The sequence below is a fragment of the Gopherus evgoodei genome, chromosome 4 (assembly GCF_007399415.2).
Source record: "Gopherus evgoodei ecotype Sinaloan lineage chromosome 4, rGopEvg1_v1.p, whole genome shotgun sequence".
In the NCBI taxonomy this organism is placed as follows: domain Eukaryota; kingdom Metazoa; phylum Chordata; order Testudines; family Testudinidae; genus Gopherus; species Gopherus evgoodei.
In genome coordinates, this window is record NC_044325.1 from 44650956 (window position 1) to 44673885 (window position 22930).

General features: G+C 50.3%; 1 protein-coding gene across 1 annotated transcript; it reads left to right on the forward strand.

Annotated features, from left to right (window-relative positions):
• The first annotated feature begins 796 nt into the window (after nt 1-796).
• On the forward strand, nt 797-22886 carry TGFB3 (transforming growth factor beta 3). Its single transcript, XM_030559098.1, is given in 10 exon segments — nt 797-2597; nt 14595-14758; nt 15596-15725; nt 17168-17275; nt 18415-18586; nt 19163-19316; nt 22633-22647; nt 22649-22690; nt 22692-22731; nt 22734-22886. Coding segments are annotated over 10 exon segments (1368 nt in total). The 5' UTR covers nt 797-2113; the 3' UTR covers nt 22793-22886.
• The last annotated feature ends 44 nt before the right edge of the window (nt 22887-22930 follow it).

The window sequence follows — 22930 nt, forward strand, 5'->3', positions numbered from 1 at the left end:
CTTGGGCTGGAGCCTGGGCTCTGAAACCTGAGGAGGGCGGAGGATATCAGAGCCAAGACTCCAGCTCCAGTGGAAATGTCCACTCTGCTATTTTTAGCCCCATAGCGCAAACCCAACTCAGTTGATGGGGGCCCTGAGACTTGCTGCTGTGGGGATTATTTTGCAGTGTAGACATACCCAAAGGCACTCTGTGCTTCAGTTCCCCTTTGGAAAATGGCGCTAATGGTACTTCCCTACTTCACAGGATACATACATGAAAGATTGTGCAGTGCTCAGACACTATGGTGACAGGGGCCATGTAGGCATGTAGAATAGATAGCACCTCTACTTGTCCAGGCCTTCTGAATCTAGGGCATAAGATTTGATCCAGCCTACCCACAGCCAGGAACCATATCTAACAGCCCCCCTTCCCCCCCATTCACCATTGCCTGGATCCTCTTCCTATCTCCCCCGGTTCCCAGACCCTGCTGCCCTCTCCTGGATCCACCTCCCTTCCTATTTGCCATTACCTGCCCAGCCCTGTCATCCCTCACCTCCACCACCACCATCCTCCCCTCCTGTCCCTTCCCTTCCCTCGTTGTATCCCATCCCTACAGCAACTCCAGCAATTGCTCACATGGAAAAAAGCACATCAGCAAAGTATGTCATGTATTTTTAGCTTCTTTTAATGCAATTTAGCAGCTGGAAATCGGCGAAGGCGCCAGCATCAAGTCACCCGCCAGCTCTCTGCGGACCACCAGCGAGGGCTGCAAGGAGCCCAGTCTGGGAATGGCGGGGGTGAGCGGGCTGCCCACGAGCCGCGCCACCGGCATGTGCTCCCCACCAGAGAGCGCTATTGGCCTTCCCGAAACCCGCACCCAGCCCCGGGAGCGCGGGCCGAGCTTGTCCGCGAAGCTGCCCCCGGGCACGATGGAAGCAGTGCGGGACCCGGGGGCGCTGGCCCCCACGCCGGGCAGCAGGGACTTCTTGTTACAGGCCCAGGAATGTGCCAACGTCCCAGTTTGGGATCTGCCAGCCCGGCTTGGGCGGTGGCTTCCCTCCCTCCAGGGTCACCCTAGGGAATGAGAAGGGAGGGCCAGGCACAAGGGTGGCGCTGCTCCGCACTCCCCGCCACACCCCTGCTCACCGGAGCAGCGGGAACAACGCGATCAGGGGCTGAGCTGAGGAGGAAGAACTGGGAGCTGGCGGGAGAAGGGGAGCGAGCGGGACTGTGCGGAGGGGAGAATGTGTCTGGGAGCAAAACACCGACACCCCCAAGGCAGGGTGGGAAACGGGCCCCACGCCAGACAGCCCGGAGGGCAGAGGAGCCCACCGCGTCCTTCCCCGCGCCGGCCTGTGGCACGCACTAAAGTCGGCTTGCAGCTGAAGGCTGGGCGGGCAGGTCCCTCCCCCACCCTTCTGCAGGCCCGCAGACGTCATGGGAGGGAGGTATAAAATTTCAGCGGAGAGGAATAGAGAGTCAGTGTGTGTGAGAGAGCGAGGGGGCCCCGGGGCCGGGGAGGGCGAGCGAAAGGGACTCGGAGCACCGGGCTCCGGCTGCGCGCTGGGGGATACCGCCAGCAGAGCCCCTAGGAGAGGGGCGAGGGGCAGGGCAGGGCTGCCCCAGGCTCCCACCTGGATTCCCGCGGAGGCGCCAGAGGGATGTGCAGCCCGGCCGTCGCTTAATTGCGCCCAGCCCCGAGGCAGCAGCCAATGGAGCCAAGCGGCAGCGAATGACAAACCCCACCCTGTCCCCCGAGGGGATGTGAGCTAAGGGGAGCGCGTGGATGGTGCGTGCCCGCAACAAGTGCCGAGCCCGCGCCTGCCCGGCCCTGGGGGGCTGCCCTGCCCTGCCCGACACGTGCGCCGCAGGTCGCTGCTCCAGGGACCTGCCTCTGGAGCTGCCAGCCTGCCCCGCGGCACAGTCGAGCTTCAGCGTCGCTGCTGTTGTTCCTGGCAGTGCGCATCGTGCGCAGCCCCCCTCCCCTGGTCTGCCTGGAGCCCTGGCTCAGCGGGTCCTGCTTAGACACATGGAGAAGGATCCCGGCTCGCCGAGGCACAGAGCCTGTTTCTCCTTCCTAAGTGTTGCCAGCGCTTCCTGGAAGTCCTGAATCGCTCACAGCGCTGTGAGTTCATGCACCTTCTTGCCAAGCCTCAGTCTGCAGGATCTGGGGAGGCTGCACCGAAAGCCCTGCCTGGTCTCCCTAGCTCACTTGCGCTTCCTCTGGGGTCTCTCTCTGCTGTGGCCCCCTCTTTACTCTCGCACATGAAGATGCACTTGCAACGGGCTCTGGTGGTCCTCTGCCTGCTGAGCTTTGCCACCGTCAGCCTCTCGCTCTCCTCTTGCACCAGCCTAGACCTTGACCACATCAAGAAGAAGAGGGTGGAGGCCATTAGGGGGCAGATCCTGAGCAAACTGAGGCTCACAAGCCCCCCCGAGACAGTGGGACCAGCTCATGTGCCCTACCAGATCCTGGCCCTGTATAACAGCACCCGGGAGCTGCTGGAGGAGATGGAGGAGGAGAAGGAGGAGAGCTGCGCTCAAGACAGTCTCGAGTCCGCCTACTACGCCAAGGAGATCCACAAATTTGACATGATCCAAGGTCTCCCTGAGCACAGTAAGTTCCCTGTCATCCTCTGCTCTGGCCTTCAGGTAGGGTGATCAGACAGCAAATGTGAAAAATCAGGACGGGGTGGGGGGGGTAATAGGAGTCTATATAAGAAAAAGACCCAAAAATCAGGACTGTCCCAATAAAATCAGGACATCTGGTCACCCTATTTTCAGGGCATCATCCTGGAAGGAATCCAAGGCTGAGCAGGAGGCACTAACTGCATGAAGCTGAGAGGCAAGGCTGCCTATGGGCTTCTTAGATATGGGAAGAAAAGGGCAGAGGGAGTAAGGGGAAGAAGGAAAGGACACCCAAGCCTTTGGGTTGGGACGGAGGAATGAGAATGCAGGAAGAATACTCAGGACTTCCATCGGGAAGGGACGAAGTTTCCTGGTGGGGTCATTCACAGACCCTGATGGTCATTCCAAGCTAGGAGGCAGATTTCTGGATAATTGTGGCCACATCTGCTTTGGCCTGAACCACCTCTAACCAAGAGAAAAGCGATGGTCGTAGCAGTCACCTGAAAAAAGCAACAAAAAGGAGATTGAGCCACACCACATTGGCTGTAAAGTGTGTGCTTGACAATACATAGGTGTGGGTTTGTATGCATGTGCATATGGTCATAAAGATGTCTACAAAGGTGAATGTGTGGGCAGAGGCCTATTTGTGTGTGTGTATACACACTATATGATACATTGTCAGTCTGCATCTGCATATGTTATATCTATGTGCACACATGCATTTGTGCAAGTAGGTGTGTACATGTATGTGTGAGAACCACCAGTGTGTGTGTCTGAGATAGGTATCTACATTTCTTACTGGTGAGATAAGAGTACTTGTGTGTTTCAGGCCTGTGTGAGGATGGAGTGACATATGTTTGTTTCTGTGTCTTGCAGTATACCCGAGTGGGTGTGAGATGTGCGCGTCTGTGTGTGTTTGTACATGCTTGGGAAGAGTCAGTGTGTTGGAATGTGCAGTGTTTCTTGGTGTGTGTATCTGCTCATATGGGGAAGTTGAGATCCATTTGTTTTTGCATGTCTTTGAAAATACATGTTCAGTGAATGTGACTCGTGTTTACAACAAAGATTTTCAAAGCGCAGTACAAGGGAAGGAAGTTTGGCTAATGCTGAGAGACTGCACAGACAGAAACCCTCAGTCTGAGGGCAGATAGAATTCTGGGAACCCCCTTCCTACCACTAGGTGTCCTCCTGGGCTCTGAAATTACTGCTTATGGGGCTAGGGGGCAGCAAGTGTGGGTATTGCAGGACTGCAGAAAGTCATTGGACAGAATGGGGGTGGGAAGAGTTGCAGAAAGAGTGTGTAGGGGAGCTTGGAGAGAAGCTTGGGGAAATGAGACAAGACCGGGGTCTGGAAAAAAAATTAATTTTTAAAACTATTAAAAAAAAAAAAAAGCCAAGCGCTAGCTGGAGAGCAGCCCCGCAGCAGGTGGAGGAGTTTGAGCATTGGCAACAGGGCAGGCAAGGGACGGGCTTTTCAGTGTCTTGGAATAACATCAGCCCAGACTCTAGCCAGGGAATAGCAAGCCCTGCCAATGTCTGAAGCCCTGAGATCCTGAAGGAGAGGGGAAGGGATGAAAGAGACATACAGGAGAGTAGAGGAGAAAGAAGAAAGGAAAGGAAAAAAGATGGGGGTGGGGGAGGAAGAAGAGGAAAGAGTTTGAGGCTTGTAGGCTGAATTTACCCCCGAGGACTAGTGGCAGAAATCTAAGAGTGTCTGACACGTGGACAACAGAGTCCCAGGCATCAGGCCAAATTCATCTGTGGCAAAACTCTGCTGGCTTCAGTGGTTACAGCGGGGATGGATTTGACCCATTCACTCTGTGCAGAGTGTGGTCAGATGCAGAGAAGACAAAGATATGGGTGCTGAGGAAGGCAGACAGACATGGAGGAGATGCTGAGGAGACAGAAAGCAGGTGCTGAGGAGAGACAGAAACTGAGGAGATGTAACTGCTGAGGAGATTCAGCCACTGAGGGGAGACAGAGGAGATGCTGAGAAAATATTAAGATATTAAGATACTGATATTAAGACACTGCATACATGCAGAGACCCAGATGCTGAGGAAATACTGAACAGATGCAGACACTGAGGGGATGCTGAGGAGACAGATGTTGAGGGGACAGATAATGAACAGAGGATCACACAGATGCTGAGTAGGTGCAGAGCAGACACCAAAGTAGAAGTTGAGGAGATGCAGATGCAGAGGAGATCCCAATGGGACACAGACATCAAGGAGACACTGAAAAACAGATCTTGAGCAAGTGCAGAGAAGACACTGAGCAAACACAGATGCAGACAGTAACCAGATTCAGGTGCAGATACAGAGACCTAGAGCCTGAGCAGACACAAACCCTCAGCAGATTCGGAAGCTGAGTGGACGTAGGCACTGAGCAATCCATTCAGTCAGTGCTGGAGATTCCCCAGTTCTGGAAGACAATGGAGGACATGCCATCATGTCACAATGCAGGCTGTTCCCTGATGCTGTAGTATTGCACTGGGGATGCTGTTTTGGTGCCAGAGGTTCCTGGCACTGTTGTACTGAAGGAGCTGCGTCTCAGTGGTGGCAGTTTCAGATTGCAGCCATACTGCCAGCTTTACATTACTCTTACCATGATGAAGTGGAATAAGGGATACAATGGAGTAATGCAACTAATTTCATTTAATCTCTAGCAGACTGTATGCCATATGGTTATATGATTAGCTATCTTCTCAGGAGACACCAGGACTCAAGGAGCAGGAGAGACTGCAAGGCAGGAAGGAGGACTGTTAGCCACTTATTACAATATTTATATCTTACAATAATGACATTAATGGTGCTCTGCAAACACGTTGGTAGGGCAGATCTCTGTCCTGAGCTGCTTACAGTCAAAATCAGACACACTATAAACAAATATAGTTTGGGGGGAGGGATAGCTCTGTGGTTTGAGCATGGGCCTGCTAAACTCAGGGTTGCGAGTTCAATCTCTGAGGGAGCCATTTAGGGAACTGGGGTAAAAAATCTTTCTGGGGATTAGTCCTGCTTTGAGCAGGGGGTTGGACTAGATTACCTCCTGAGGTACCTTCCAACCCCAATATTCTATGAAAATAGTGTCAGACAGCACAGCAGGGTAAGATGAGGTGAAAGGAGAGGGTTTGGATGCTATCTCTAGAGGGGTAGAAGGAGGATGGTTTGTACTAGGAAAGAAGGAGCCTGTTCAAATGCAGGAGCAATGAGAAAAGATAATTGGAGTGTGATGGTGCGGGACTCACCCCTGCAGCACCTCCTGCTGATCATCTCCAGGAATTAGCATTTCCAGCCTCCAGAGCACCCTCTGCAGGCCAGTGTCCTGCTGTTGCTGGCCCTCATGTCCCTCCCAGGACCCACTGCCCTTTGTCTTTGGGGTGCTGCCCCCTAGCAATACCCCCATAGTCTCAAGGTCTCCCCACCCAGGGGAACCCCCGTCTATCCCCACCTTGCCTCAGTCATGGGCTACTGCCAGTCACCATCTAGCCTCCGCTCACTGGGGCAGACTGCAGTGTCAAAGCCACTCATCACAGGCAAGGGGGGTTTGGACCTGCTGTCTCTGCCTACCCGTGGGCTGCCCCCTGCAACCCTAGTACCTAATTGGCTTTCCACTAGGCCACAGCCTGGGGAGTTTCTAGGCCAGAGCTCCCCAGCTCCCTAGGCCTTCCTCAAGCCCTGCTCCACTCAAGGTACCTTCTCTCAGGACCATTCCTCTCAAAGCTAGAGAGAGTCTATTAGCCTCTGGCCCTCAGCCCTCTTATAGGGCCAGCTGTGGCATGATTGGGGCATGGCCCCAGCTGTGGCTGCTTCCCCCAATCAGCCTAGCTTTTCCTTCCCTGCCACAACCCTCTCCCCAGGCTATTTTAACCCTTTAAGCCTTTTAAGGCAGGAGCAGATGACCACCCTACTAGAGGCTGGCATTTGAGGTGCATTGGCACACCTTGGCAGGGGGAGAGCAGGAATGGAAGAGCAGGGGGTGGTGCAGGCCAGGACCAGGGGCGGTTCTAGGGATTTTGCCGCCCCAAGCATGGCAGGCAGGCTGCCTCCAGCGGTTTGCCTGTGGAGGGTCTGCTGGTCCTGTGGCTTCAGCGGACCTCCCGCAGTCCACTGAAGCTGCGGGACCAGCAGACCCTCCGCAGGCAAGCCGCCAAGGGCAGCCTGCCTGCTGCCCTTGCGGCGCCGGCAGAGCGCCCCCCGCGACTTGCCGCCCCAAGCACGTGCTTGGCATGCTGGGGCCTGGAGCTGCCCCTAGCCAGGACAGAGGTGCATTAGAAGGGGTGAGGGGGAAAGTTGCCACATTCCTGGGCCACTACCTGCCAGACTCTTTTTAATCATAGAAATATAGGGCTGGAAGGGACCTCAAGAGGTTATCAAGTCCAGTCCCCTGGGCTGGGGAAGAACCAAGTCAACCTAGACCATCCCTGAGAGGTGTTTGTCCAACCTGTTCTCAAAAACTTCCAATGAGGGGGATTCTACAACCTCCCGCAGAAGCCTATTCCAGAGTTTAACTACTAATATCTAACCTAAATCTCTCTTGCTTCAGATTAAGTGCATTACTTTTTGTCCTATCTTCAGTGGACATGGAGAACAATTGATCCCCATCCTATTTATAACAGCCCTTAACCTATTTGCAGGCTGTTATCGGGCCTCCCCTCAGTCTTCTTTTCTCAAGACTAAACATGTCCAGTTCTTTCAACCTTTCCTCATAGGACAGGTTTCTAAACCTCCTATAATTTGTGTTGCTGTCCCCTGGACACTCTCCGGTTGTCCGTATCTTTCCTAAAGAGTGGCACCCAGAATTGGACACAGAACTCCAGCTGAGCCAGTGCCAAGTAGAGCGGGACAATTACCGCCCATGTCTTACATATGACATTCTTGTTAATACACCCCAGAAAGATATTAGGCTTTTTCACAACTGTATCACATTGTTGACTCATATTCAACTTGAGATACACTCCCAGATCCTTTTCAGCAGTACAACCATCTAGCCAGTTATGCCCATTTTATAGCTGTGCATTTAATTTTTCCTTCCTAAGTGTGGTACTTTGTACTTTTTTAAAATTGCATTTAATCTTGTTGATTTCAGATAAATTCTCCAATTTGTCAAGGCTGTTTTGAATTCTAATCCTGTCCTCCAAAGTACGTGCAATCCCACCCAACTTGGTGTCACCTGCATATTTTATAAGCATACTCTCCACTCCATCATCTAAGTCATTCATGGAAATATTGAGTAGTACCAGACCCAGGACTGACCCCTGTGGTACTCCGCTAGATTTGTTCTCCCAGTCTGATAGTGAACCATTGATAACTGCTCTTTGAGTATAGTCTTTCAACCAGTTGTGCACCACCTTATAGTCATTTTATCTGGCCCACATTTCCCTAGTTTGCTTATGAGTGTGTCATGTGGGAGTGTATCAAAAGCCTTATTAAAATCAAGATATATCATGTCTAATTGTTCCCCACATCCACTTTGAGGCCAGTAACCTTGTCAAAGGAAATTAGATGTGTTTGGCATGATTTGATGACAAATCCATGCTGGCTGTTCCTTGAAACTCTATTATCCTCTAGGTGCCTATAAACTGATTACTCATTTATTCCAGTATTTTTCCAGGTATTAAAGTCAAGCTGACAGGTCTATAATTCCCTGGCTCCTCTTTGTTCCTCCTTTTAAAGATAGGTACTTTTTCCAGTCCTCTGGGATCTCACCCATCCTCCAGGAGTTCTCAAAGATAATTGGTAACGGTTCTGAGATTGCTTCAGCTAGTTCCTTAAGTACCCTAGGGTGAATTTCATCAGGCCCTGCCCACTTTAATACATCTGACTTATCTAAATAGTCTTTAACCTGTGCTTTCCCTATTTCTTAACATATTCCCCCGCCCCTTGTTGTTAATATTAATTGTGTTAAGTACTTGGTCACCTTTAACCTTTTTAGTGAAGACTGAAGCAAAATAGACATAAACACCTCTGCCATCTTGATGTCATCAGTTATTAGCCTTCCTTCCCCTTTAAACAGAGGACCTACACTTTCCCTTATCTTTTTCTTGCTCCTACTGCATTCAAAGAGCCTCTTCTTATTTCCTTCTATGTCCCTTGCTAGGTGTAACTCATTTTGTGCCTTAGCCTTTCTGATTTTTCTCCATACATGCTTGTGCTATTCTTTTGTACTCCCCCTTAGCAATCCATCCATGTTTCCACTTTTTGTAGGATTCCTTTTTGATTTTCAGGTCATTAAAGAGCTCCTGATGGATCCATATTGGCTCCTTACTATTCTTCCTATCTTTCCTTTAAATCAGGAGAGTTTGCAGTTGTTGGAAATGTTGTGTTTTGCCATACTACTCTTCAAACTGATGTCTGGGTAGTTAAAGTCCCCCATCACTACCAGGTGTCTTATTCTGCTAGTCTCTTATTTTGATTAGCACTAAAATTATTTAACCTTCCCCATCCAGATCCAGAATGCCCAGCTCATGACTGAACACTGGGTTTAAAGTGTTATTTGAACTGACTTCCTGGGACTGGCCAGTGTATGTCCTGGGGAGAGACATCTTGGGAACTGAGCTGCCAGAGGAGACGTGTCAAATTCAGTCCTGGTTTAAGCAGCCACATCCCCACTGAAGTCAGTGGAGTTTAATCCACTTACACCAGGGTTGAATTTGGCCCTATGTCTTCAAAAGTGGCTAATGTTCAACTGTCCCCTGACTCTGTCATTCTCAGATGGTGATCTTAGAGTAAGTTCTGAGCCAAAAGCCAGTCGTACTCCAGTGAAGGATCTTAGGGGCTGATACAGACAAGTCTCACACGTACACATACCCATGCTCAAAACTTCCCTAACTCCAAACCTTCAGCTGAACAACTCACTGGCGTGGAGACCTCATCCTTCTCCAGGACACCAACTTGCCAATGGGGAAAGCTGAGGAGGGAGCTTGCACCAGGGCGAACCTGGTCATGTTAGAAAAGCAGGCTCCTGGTCCTGTCCATGATCAGAGCTGTTCAGTCACTTGAGGGAATGCTCTTTCTGCTGTGCTACCCAGGGCACTAGCGCACAGCATGGGAAGGTGGCCATTGCTCAAGGAAGGTCTCACTTCCCTAGAGAGCAGAGTTTTCTGTCCTAGGTAATCAGCAAAACCCTCCCAAACACAGACTGTTTTTGTTTGGGCAAATGGCAGCCCCTGTTCCCATCCCATTCCCAGCCTTGCAAGCAGTACATGGGGGAGGAGCTGAATACCATTGGCTTAAAAGAGTCTCCTAATTTATTTCTAAAGGGACAGTAGTGCCACTACAGTCCTCTCCCCAGATCTGCCCATTTCTGCCATCCACACCAAGCAGCCTGTAGAACACTGGTTTTCAAACTGTGGGTCGCGACCCAGTGCTGGTAACGGAATGTAAGGCACTGGGACACAGCGGCTCTCGTCAGCACCACCAACTGGGCCGTTAAAAATCCTGTTGGCAGTGCTGCCTGGCTAAGGCAGGCTACTCTCTACCTGTTCTGACACCGCACTGCACCTCGGAAGGGGCCAGCAGCAGGTCCAGCTCCTAGGTGGGGGGCCTATGGGACTCCACGCACTGCCCCGCCCCCCGCCCCAAGCACTTGCACACCTCCACCTAGAAGCCGGACCTGCTGCTGGCCGCTTCCAGGGCACAGCGCAGTCCACAGTGCTCCTCCTACACCCCAAGCACCTCATCCCCAGCTCCGTTAGGTTGCTGGCATCAACTATTTTCTTCACTGGGTCACCAGAAAAAAAAGTTTTAAAATCACTGCTGTAGGGAGCTCCAAACTACTATTATCCCATTGTCAGAGCCCAGCCCGCACTCAGAGCCATATGCCACAATTAATAAATGGCAAGTGTGAGTCACCCACTTCTCAGACCTGAGGCAAGCAGCCTATTTTGGAGACCAGAAGAGAGAGACAACCAGAGAGACCAACAGTTACCTGGGGAAAGCAGGAGAGAGACAGATGTTGGAGGCATGATGCCTTCTGTGTTTTCCTTCACATACACAGATGGCTGGATTCAGCATGTAGGCTACCTGTATCTGCACTGTACTGCACAGATGGGATTTCAAGGGGACAAACGAGTGAGGGTCACAGGGAATATGGGGTGAGGGAGCAGCAGCCAAAGATAGTCAAATATCCTGCTACCACACTCCCAACTCATGGGTGTGTCTGGAGGCTCTGCTGTATTAGAGTTGGGGTGGTGAGAGAGGTGAGATTCATTAAAGAAGAGAAGGATGCCATTGTCTCTCCAAAGCACATAAATCTGGAGACAAAAACCTATAAGAACCAACCTTAAAAGAATAATCAGAATAATGCCCTTCTGCCTATCCAAGTCCCTCTACTCCAGGAATCCAGGGTTTCCTGAGATTCAGGTGACTCAGACCCAGCTACGTTTTGAGTGCTGACTGGATGGTCTCAGAGAGAAAGACTCATATCTGCCAGCGAGTGATCGTGCCTGGCCTCATGTCACAAAACAGAGGCCATCTTGGGAGACGGGTGCAGTTATATCAAACACACTGGGTCCTTTGGTCATTGTCCCTCCACGTCCAAATCCCTCAACTGCAGAGACCCAAAAGTCTAAATCCTCTCCCTCATATTATTCAACATATATATGAGCCATTGGCGGAGCTGGTGAGACAACATGGGCAGAAGTGCCATCAGACAATACCCAGATCCACTTCTCCTTTGTATCAAACAAAACAGCACCATCTCCCAGCTCATTTAGAGCCTTCCTGAAATTAGCACTTGGATAAGAGCAGCTAGCTAATAGTGACTCAGGCAAAGCTGAGGTTACATTGGTTGGAAGAAGGAAGCACTTTGAAAAACTTGCTTTCTGTATCACATCCTCTACTATCGAAGGCATCTGCTTTCAGATTGTTGAGTCAGCTCACAGCCCTGAGCCCTTTTGGGCTTCTTGGTGCTGCTGGACACCCAAATATGCAATGGGGCAAAAAACGCTCCATTCAGTGATGAATGGCCATCAGCCGGCACTCCACCCTATCAGACACAGACCATATTCATGCATTCATATTCTCCAGGCTCAGTTACTGCAACTCATGTGATCTACAAATGAAGCACCAGACTCTGGAACAGGTGTAGCTGGTTCCAAATGCCTGTCTGCTTAGGTAGATCCCTGTGCTGGTGTCTGATCAAGCCCAGAGTCCAGTTTGAAGTCTCTGTCCTGATATTCAAACTCCTTCTCTGCACCTCTGGTGGGGCTGGCTCTAACTTCCTGAGAGGTCAATCACCTCTTCCTCTGTGACCAGGACTTCCAGTGACAGCTCCATCCCACCAGATCAATGAAACAGGCAAGTGGGCAAGGCTAATGAGTGTTGGAGACAGAGATTTCATGGGAGTTGGGCCCAGACTACCACAAGAGACAGGACTGAGCACTGACTGCATTCAGAATGAAACACAGAACTCATCAGCTTAGCTTTCTCTCAACAAAGCCTTTTTTGTACAGCACATACATAGTAAATGGAAGCAACTATAAACAAGCTATTTCTCTTACATGCTGAAAAAAGAAAGAAAGAAAGAAAGATTATTTCTACCAGTAAATACTTGGGAAGTGCTCAGATAACACGGTGATGAGGCTAGAAAGAAAGCTTAGGCAGACAGAAAGAAGAGGATGTGGTGACAGCAGGAGAGGGAAAAGGTATAGAAACAATAACCTTTCTCTAGTACTTTTTAGCTATGGATCTCAGGGTCTGTTATACACATTATTAACTAAGCCTTAACTGCACTGCACATAGGGTAAAGTATGTACGTGGATACAGGAATCACTTCATCTACCACTGACAGGCAGCCACTTCTGGAATGGAAGTGCCACCTGGCTAATAGTGACTAGCAACACTATAAAACAGTTTAGGACAGGAAGTGAAGTGAAAGACAGTATCCACCTGGAACCACAGAGTGGTCCTAGGGGCAGAATGGAATTGCCTGTTAATATGCCCTAGGACTATTAACGAGCATATGGGCCAACGCCTTGATTTCATGTGTCATTGGAGATACAGCACCTTTCTGTGGAGTGAAACTAAGAACTCATGGTTTGCTACAAGAAACTACCTGCCCATTACCACAGCACGGCTCGGCATTTCCTCAGTCTGCTGCTGAGTTGTGAGTATGAGCAGTCCTGTCTGCTGCTGCTGCTGTAGGGATCTGAACCATTTCTGGGATAATCACCAAGCATCAGTCTCCTGGATGAGAGCAATGCATCAGATAAATCCTGCTTGATGGGGAAGTTGTTACAACCATGCTCCCAAAGAAGCCAACGGCAAAACTCCCAAGCAAGTTCAATGAGAGCAGCATTTTGTCTTACACCTTGGCTTGGCTGGAAAGCCAGAGCATCCAGGGGGTGAATCTCCATGAACTCTTGCACTCCTGCTCTCTGAGTCTGGGTGTAAATCAAGAGAAGGGCCTTTGTCATGACTGGATTAAACCAGTGGCATGCTGAGCAGAATTTGGCCCTGGGAATTTGTGGTGGGAGCTTATGTCCATTTGTGGATAGGTTTGTCATCTCTCCAAGGTGCTGGTTTAACACTAGCCCCTCTCTTCAGAGCCTGCCGACCTGTTTCCTTTGGAAGCTGATGGTGCTGTGAAGAGAAATGTCTGAGACCAGGGTGTTATTTCAGGATTAACAGGGCCTCCTGTCTGTTCGTCACATGTTGGGACTGCAGCAGGAACATGGGATAGTGCTTTTCTTAAGACCAACACAAATGTCACATCAAATGACACAATAGAGCAGTGCTTAGGGCCCCACTGAGGGCCCATTCACTATGCTGGGTCTGCAGCACGTGAGAAGCTGCATGCTCTATGCTGCTAGCAGTAAACCAGCATATGGGAGCAGAGAGGAGTAGGGACTGAAGGGGCCAGGGTGATGCTGGTTTCAGAGGTGGAAGTCATGAGGGCTGTTCTGTACCCAGGATGAAGGTGAAGCATGAATTCAGGGAGCTGCACTCCCAGGTATGGCTGGGCAGTTCTGTAAGCCTAGGGCACAGGAGCAATCAGGGCAGAGGAAAGGGGAGGGGGAGAACAGAGGCAGTAGAATATGTTAGGTGAGGTGAGGCTCATTCTGTGGGGCCTCTGTCTCATACTACATCCATTCTCCAGGCCCCTCCCTTCCCTTCCTGTTGGGTATCTGGGGTCTGAGTACTTTCTCCCAGCAGGCTGCCCCGTTCTGTTATTTCCAGTCCATTTGTCTAATCTCTCTAGGTCCCTTGGGATTATTTCTCTGTCCTTGCTGGTGTCTGCGGCTAGTATCAGATGTAAGTCCTTCATCCAGTCCATCAATGAAGATTGACTTATTGCCAAGCCCTACAGATCCCACTAGACAACACCTCCAAAGTCCCCTCCTTGCCTCATGCTTTGTGGTCTCTGGCCAGTTTTCATTCCAGGAGACAGCGCCATATCCAAATAGTTTTTTCTAAGGAGAATTTTATGAAACTAAGGTTCAAAGACAACTGGACCATGTCCTGTGCTCAGAAATGGTGATGTAAATCCAGAGGTACTTGCTTGCCTTTAGTGGGGTGGGACTTGTGTTCATGAAGCCTTGTCTACTCCAGAAAAATGTTGTTCAACTCCCTTGGTGGGAGCGTTAGTGCAGATGAGGATTGCATGGCCACTGGCATTTTAAACCTGTGTGATTAGACCTGCTCTGAGCTGGGTCAGATGACATGGAATAAAAAATGCTGGTGACTGGTCTACCTGGGGCTCTCTATTGCTGTGGCTGGTTAAGCTGAAACAATGGTAGCATCATTGGGAAAATTTTGCAGAAAAATCCCTGGTTTAGAGCAGGGTTGGGTGGAGAATTTGCCCGCATCTGTTTTCTTCAGCCAGGACAGTCAGATTGCAGTGGAAACATGGCAGAAGTTCGAATGGCAGGCTGTGTTCAGAATGCTCCTTGCCAACCCACTGCCGCTCACAAGGTTACCTGTCTGTTCTGCCCAGGCGCTCCTACTCTGGCCCTTGGCTCTCAGCCTCCCTCTCTGTCTCCTAGATGAGTTGGGCATCTGCCCCAAGAGCATCACCTCCAACGTGTTCCGCTTCAACGTGTCCTCAGCAGAGAAGAACAGCACCAGTCTGTTCCGGGCTGAATTCCGGGTGCTGCGAGTGCCCAACCCAAGCTCCAAACGCAGTGAGCAGCGCATCGAGCTCTTCCAGGTGAGTGTCTCTCCCCCACCTCCATGCACTGGGGGCAGGAGGAGGGGGTAGCTTGGCTGCGGCTCTCAGGGCTAAACAGAGCTAGAGTGTGCAAAGGCGGGGGGCAGGAAAGGGCTAAAACCCTCTTAATTCCCCCAGCGTAGGCAGTCACCTCAGCCTGACCTTTTCAGGTCCTTCTCTCCCCTGGGTCTTTGCTGTCTCTTTTCCTGCTCACTCATTCTCAGATGCCATGGGTATCCTGGCATGATGCCCTTTCCTAGAGGTTCCCATCTGCTGCAGTATTCCAGTGTTCCATGTCTCTCTGGAGTTACACCCCTATTTATTGTACTTACATGGCCCCCCATCACCACAGCATCTGAGAACTTCACAATTTTTAATGAATTTATCCTCACAAGACACCCGTGAGGCGGGTAAGTGCTATTATCCTCATTTTACAGATGGAACTGAGGCACAGAGAGACTAAGGGGCATGCCCAAGGTCACACAGGATGATGGTGAGAGCAGGAATTGAACCCGGTGCTCCTTCAGCCTAGGCTAGCACTCTCTCAACCCTCCCCTGCCACTGGGACACAGCAGGAGAAGGTCTGGCCAGTTCTTTTAAGAGCAGGATGCTTTGTAAAGGCCTCATGCAATGCTCCAGTTTGTGCACAGAGCGTGGGTGACAGAGTATTCCGGAAGGAAAGATGGGGCCATTCCCAGTCTGTCCCTCCCTGGCACACTCCTCCTGGATTAGTTTATAACAAACCTAACCCTGGTGGGGAAACAGAGAATGTGTGGTACCCCTGCTCCCCAGCCATGCTGCACTGGCTGATTCCCTTTGTGTCTCCTCCCCACACAGATCCTCCGGCCTGACGAACACATAGCAAAGCAGCGCTACCTCAGTGGCAGGAATGTGCAGACGAGGGGCTCTGCAGAGTGGCTGTCCTTCGATGTCACTGAGACTGTGCGTGAGTGGCTCCTGCGCAGAGGTAGGGGTCTTGCTGTCTCAGAGGTGCCTGGGTGAAGGGTCTGGTTCACTCGGGGAGCCACCAGTGCCATTCCTTCAGATAATGTAGAGAGGAAAACCTCATCTCCCTCTAGCAAAGGGTAGTTCCCTCAGTCCGAGGCAGGTCATGATAGCTGCAAATTTTCCTACTCTTCAAGAGCCTGAGCTCCCTTAGAACTGCAAACAACGTGGTGGGACCAAGAATCCTGATTCTCATGCCTGTTTAAAGTCTCACAGGTGTAAAGATGAGGGAATACCAGAGGCTTTCAGTCTAATGCATTTGTCTGACACATTTAGCTAGATAGAGGCCACAGTATTACAGTACAAAGGTGACTGAGAACATATTAATAGTTTTGCCTCTGCTACCATTCAGCAGAGCCAGCAAACAGTTATGGGGTAACTCTCAGTACTCCTTGTAGTTGGATCACAGGTATCATGAGTCACAGCTGGATTACCCTCACAGCTGGAACCTGGCTGTCACTGAAGGCTGGAATGCAGGCTCTTGGCATGAAGCCAGTCTTGGGAAGAATGAGCCGTGAGTTTGTTAGCTCCTCCTATTTTAAAGCAGTCCAACTTCTGTCCTTAATGGCCTGAGTTCAGTGCCTGTATCACACTTAGCTTTGGGCAGTCCTGCTGGCTGATACTGTGAAATGCAAGTGGTCATAAAGTGGATGGTGCTTAGATATCAAGGTGACAGGTACCTTAGCAATACCATAGATAGCCAGCCATTTCCATTCATACAAAGACATAGAATAGAAGCTTCTGTAAGAATCTAGTGTCAACAGATTCCTGCTATCATGAGAACCTCTCTTGTGAGCACACAGTATGGCAGGTCTCAGGAAGTTTTCGTTAATATGAAGAAACACATTACCCCAGGAAAATCTGTATGACTTAGATGGAAAATCAACAAAAACAGGAGGATGCAGCTGCTGTGCTGATCAGGGCTTGGCAAAATGCTCCCAGTGAAACATTTATTCATGTCAAACTCACTTGACTTCAGGTCTCTTCCTTCAGCAGTAGATGGAGGCCTGTTAATGGAGCAGTGATGGGGAGGAAAACTGACAACATAAACACTCAGGGCCAGATTTGAACACAAAGGGTTCAGATTCTAATAGCACTCACTGAAGAAAACAGATGCTGTTAGGTGCTAAGTACTTTAGAAAATCTAGCCATAAATGTCCTTCTCCCCTCAGGAGAAGTTTCCTTTTAACAAGGGCATGGCTGTTGGTACAAGTGAAGCCTTCTCATTCTCTTTTTTTAAGATGATAGCTGGTCCTCACCTCCCATGTCATCCAGCAGTCCTTGAGCTGAGCCCAGATCCTAGGAGCTATGGGGTTTCTGACCTCCCTGGGACTCTCTTCAAAGTTGGAGGACAGTTCATATAGCTAGAATGTGTTTCTCATGGGGTCACCTCTTCCTCTGCAGAGTCCAACCTGGGTTTGGAGATCAGCATCCATTGTCCATGTCACACCTTTCAGCCCAATGGAGACATCTTGGAAAACTTTAACGAGGTGCTGGAGGTCAAGTTCAAAGGTGACAAGGGACAAGGGTTGGGGGAACCTTATGGGAGAGGGAAGCATGGAGCAGCTGCAGAAGAACTGAATCTCCAGCTTGAACTGAATGTTTGAGTATTTTACACCCAGGGAACTCCATGTACATATAAAAAGCGACAAAGAGTCCTGTGGCATCTTTTAGACTAACAGACGTTTTGGAACATAAGCTTTCGTGGGTAAATACTCACTTCGTCAGACATGCATCTGATGAAGTGGGTATTCACTCACGAAAGCTTATGCTCCAAATATCTGTTAGTCTATAAGGTGCCACAGGACTCTTTATCGCTTTTTACAGATCCAGACTAACATGGCTACCCCTCTGATACATATATATGTAGTGATTATAGATATGGGTTTGCATATGGATTGTTTCACTGCATGAATTCTGTGTTTAGATCAGTGTGCGTGCCAGTAAGTGCATGCATGAGTGTATATATATGTGTGCGTGGATGGATGTGTGCAGAAAGGGGTAATTTTGTGTTGTAACTTCTCTCTGGGAAATTTGACTCTGCTGAATTCTCAGATTTCTCATGAGATTCTGTTTTTCACTCTGGTTTCCAGATAGGGTGGCTGAAGCACCAGGAGTTGGACATACTACTTGAGGTGGCACAGAGAGACAGTGGCTTGGCTGGGTTAAGAACTAGGAATCTCTTGGCTCTGAGCCCTGGGCTGTAGCCACTAGCCCCCACCAGCTCGATTTCTGAGGCTATTTCTGCAGAGTGCCAGTGATCTGACATTGTTAAACCATTCATCTTTCTGCCTGTCCTGGGACTGAAGCCAAGAGAGAAGGGGACTGATTAACAGCCTGACCAGCAGTTTGCAAATAGTAAAACAAGTGGCCCAAAAGCCTCTATTTCAGGCCAGTGGCAACCAAATTCACACTGGCCAAGTAAGGGTCCAGTTTGGTAGCAGTCCGGGAAGAAGTCCAGGAGTGAATGTAATAGAGAGATTGAGTCCCCTTCTCTCTAGATTAGGAGTGGGAGCAAGCATTACACAGTCCTGTTCAGGTCGCTGAAAGGTCTTCTGGGGTCTCTTCTCCACACCTTCCTTGGTCCATACACTCCCCATTTCTACTTTGAGGCTAACCCTTTACAGGAGGGTGCCTTTTTCTGTCCTCAGGCATCGACAGTGAAGATGACCATGGGCGTGGGGACTTGGGGCGACTGAAGAAGCAGAGGGGCCTTCACAACCCCCACCTGATTTTGATGATGTTACCCCCCCATCGGCTTGAGAGTCCAGCTCTGGGAGGCTACAGGAAGAAACGAGCTCTAGACACCAATTACTGCTTCCGGTAAGCAAGGACCCCACCTACTCATGGTGTTATCCTTCCCCCTCAGTCAAGCAGCAGCAGGATCACCTCTTCTGGGACAGCTGCTGTTTTTTCTGCTATCAGTCTGAGCTGGAACTTGCCATGTCATCCAACCAAGGCCGGGGCTTGCTGAACATTGTGTGCCCATTCTTGGGCATTATGATTTGTTTCTGATGTTCCACTTCTGATTTTAAAAGGAATTTTCATATGTATCCATGCTCTTTCTCTTTCCCTTCCCGACACCTTGATGGGGGTGTCCCTGGTGGTAGAAGTTGAGCACTGCCATATTTGCAGACTTCCCTCTCTCTTGCTACTCCCAGCTCTGTTTGTTGTAGCCGAGCAGCATGGTCACCCAAAACTCTGTTTCTCCCAGAGGCACTTTCCGTAGCACTGGGCCAAGTCATGCAGTCAGAACAGGCATTGGAGATAATAGCTCCTTCTGCTCAAAAGACTATATCCTTCAATGGGCATGAAACCATTGAGCCATGTCAGGGAGGGGCAGATGCTCCCATCTCTCCTATGTCCTTGGATTCACTTTGTGCCAATGTTTTGTGGCAGGAACATGGAGGAGAACTGCTGTGTGCGTCCTCTCTACATCGACTTCCGACAGGACCTGGGTTGGAAATGGGTCCATGAGCCCAAGGGCTACTTCGCCAACTTCTGTTCAGGCCCTTGCCCATACCTCCGCAGCGCAGACACAACCCACAGCACGGTATAACAGGCATTTGATACTGACAGGGGCTTCTAATGGCGGTGGCTGCTTGTGGCTTGCAGCTTTAACCTCCTAGGGGTTGATCTATTTCATTCTCCCAAGCGAAGTAGGGGCAAGCTAGGCCAGTGCCAGGAAACCTCAGTGTGCTGCAGGCAATGGTGAGGGTGGTTCAGGTGGGGGCAGTCTTCCTTTGGAGTCAGTACTGAACCCATGCCGCAGCCCACTGTTCAGAAGCTTCGTGTGGCTGTCTGTGAAATGAGATTTTAAACAGCCATGCTGACCACCTGTGGGCATTAAAGATCCCCGGGTACTTTCTTTGGCAGCATTGGGGGTGTGTGTGTAATGGATGGGGTGTTAATCCAAATGCTCGAGTCAAGTTTCAACTCCAGTAATTACATTCTGCTTCCTAAGCGCCTCCTGCAGTTTCCACTGGATATAGGATTCTTCTGCACTTTCTGTTGTAAACTGTCACCGAACACTGCTGGGCACTTGTAAACAGCTGCTGCCTAATACCCCAGTGATGGGTGAAGTGGATGCTCTGCATTCCAGTGGTGGGTGAAGTGATTCTGGGTGTAGATAGGACTATATATTCCCCCCACTGTGCATGTGGAGAGGAGAAAATCCATAAAAAGCTGTGATAGTTGCATGGAGCAGGAGAAAGTGGTTACATGGGAAATTTCCCTCTCTGCAGAGGTATCTTTCCTCACTGCAGGACACCTGCATGGGCTGTGGGAGAAGTCCACTAAGCAGGATGATCCACATATAAAATCTGCAGAAGGCTAATGCCTCTAGGTCACTAGTGGGTTACCCTTCTAGGTAACCCACTCATGATGACCCTAGGACATGGTCAGTCCTTGAGAGGAACATCACCTTGAGACTGGCCAGAGTCCTAAAGGTTAAATATCTACAAGAAAAGGGAGACATGCTGGGGCTGTGTGCATGAGGATGGTGCAGGCTTAGCGGCAAAGACTCCAGTGCCCTGCTGAACCTGCAAAAGGGAACAAAAGAAATAGGAATGCAGGGGTTGCTCTTGCCTAGGGAGGGGAAATGGCAGCAAGACAGAGAGAAGGCAGAATTGCTCACTAGCTACTTTGCTTCAAGCTTCATTAAAAATGCCACTGGTAACAGGATACTCAATGCAATGATAGCTAAGTGGGTAAGGGAGGGATCTCAAGAAGCAGGTTAAAACTGTCATGCTGACTTGAGCATATGCACATCAGCAAGGCCTGACTGAGCTGAAGGGCTAGCAGCAGTGGGAGTACTGGAACCAAGGAAATGACTAGAGAACAAATGCTGGAAGCAGGGTAGAGGGTGGATGGGACCAATGGCTCCATGGGGATGAGATCTCCTTCCCAGGGCACAGGAAAAGGGCAAGTGTATGTAGAGGGGGGCACGTTCTGTTAGGCAGCTTTCTGGAAGTCAGTTGGGCTGAATCAGTGTAAATGTAAGGGGAATTTGGGCTGGTTCCTATTTTTGAAGGAACAATGAAAAAAGCAGGAAATTAGTGAGCAACAAGATTAATTATAAAACCTTGGTCACTATTAGAACGGTGATCTAGTCTGGCAGTTTGTCAGCAGTGCCTAGGGGCAAATACTGTGAGAAACAGATTCTTTACAAATAATCACTTTGAGCCAACTTCACTTCTGTCTCAAGGAGTGTACAGCATTTCAGGGAGGGGGATGTCCCAGAGGGAAGCTAAAGAAATGGGGATTAGATGGATCTATATAATAAAATAGGACGTTTCCATAGCACTGTACAACCCCAAGGATCACAAACCACTTAGACCAGGGATGGGCAAACTTTTTGGCACGAGGGCTACATCTGGGTATGGAAACTGTATGGCAGGCCATGAATGCTTATGAAATTGGGGGTTGGGGTGTGGGGTCTCAGGTGGGGCCAGAAATGAGGAGTTCAGGGTGTGGGAGGGGACTTCCAGGCTAGGGCAGGGGGTTGGGGTGCGGGCTCTGACTGGGCGTGCGGGCTCTGGGGTGGGGCTGGGGATGAGGGATTGGGGGTGCAGAAGGGTTCTCTGGGCTGGACTGAGGGGTTTGGAGGGTGGCAGAGGGATCAAGGCTGAGGTAGTGGGTCAGGGGTGCAGGCTCCAGGCAGCGCTTGCCTCAAGTGGCATGTCCCTCCACTGGCTCCTACCTGGAGGCATGGTCAGGCGGCTCTGCATTGCTCCCCCATCCGCAGGTGCCACCCCTGCAGCTCCCATTAGTTGTGGTTCCCAGCCAATGGGAGCTGTGGGGGCTATGCTTGGGGTGGGGGCAGCATAGGAGCCAGAGGGGAGCCATGCTGCTGCTTCCAGGAGCCATGCAGAGCCACGACATGCACAGAGTGGGACAACCCCCTGACCCTGCTCCCCAGCTGGAGCAAGAGAGTGGTGCAAGCCCCGGACCCCTCTCTGGCGGGAGCTCTAGGGCCAGATTAAAACATCTGAAGGGCTGGATGTGGCCCCTGGGCCACCTCTGACTTAGATTATGGGCCAAACTTTCCTTTCATTTAAAATAGGGCCAACTCCAGTGCAGTCAATGGGACCGGACTGGGACAAGTAAGAGTAGATTTTCACCTTGTAAATGTAGAAGTCACCCACCACTGAAATGCAGCCACCTTTGAGGAGAAACATGGCAATTGCTATAAGACAGTTATGTGACTAGAGAGTATAATCCTCAGTGGTTCAGGGCCAGCTGGGAAGAGGAATCCAGTGGGGTCCCACAGGACTCTGTTCTGGCACCAATACTATATTGTAATGACTTGGAGGATGGAGTGGAGCGAGCACATCAGATGGTTCAAAGCTGGGAGGGAATCGAGGATACTGGAGAAGGCTGGATTAAATCCAGTACTATCGGGAGAAGTTGGCTGAAATCAACAACACTGATTTTTTCAGCTGCTTTTTATGGAGCTCAGCACAACCTGGCTCCAGGCTAGTTACACCCTGCCTTTGGTTAAAAGCATAAATTTTGATACCATAAGCCATGCCAATGCCCAGCTGCGAAGAGGAGTTAGTTGTTACTCAGGCTGCATTTGTGCTCCATAGACCACTCGTTTTAATTATCAAAGCAAATGGACTTGGCAATCAATAATAAAGGCTCATTCAAGGCTGGGCAGATTAGAAACATTCAAAGACAGGCCCTATTTTGGGGCAAACCTACGGAGAGTGTCCCTGCCCAGTCAGTCAAGTACTATAGTGCCTGAGTGATATAAATGCCGAGAGACCAGCTCTGCTGATCCCACTGGAGTGGAAAAGCATCATATGGTAGCCCCAGTAGCCTCAGGCATCTCCAACCTACTTCCTACATGTGTTTTGTTTCTGCAGGTGCTGGGCCTGTATCAACACGCTGAATCCAGAGGCGTCTGCCTCGCCCTGCTGTGTCCCCCCAGGACCTGGAGTCCCTCACCATCCTGTATTATGTTGGAGGACCCCCAAAGTGGAGCAGCTCTCCAACATGGTGGTGAAAATCTGCAAGTGCAGCTGAAAGGCACCCAGCCCTACCCAAAGCTGAGAGAGAAACTGTTACAGCTACTCTCCGGCTCCCAGAGTAACATGAAGGGAACAAGGGGGCCAGAGACCTGAGCACACTAAGGCCTGGGCTTCTAACCCTGCAGTTCAGGAC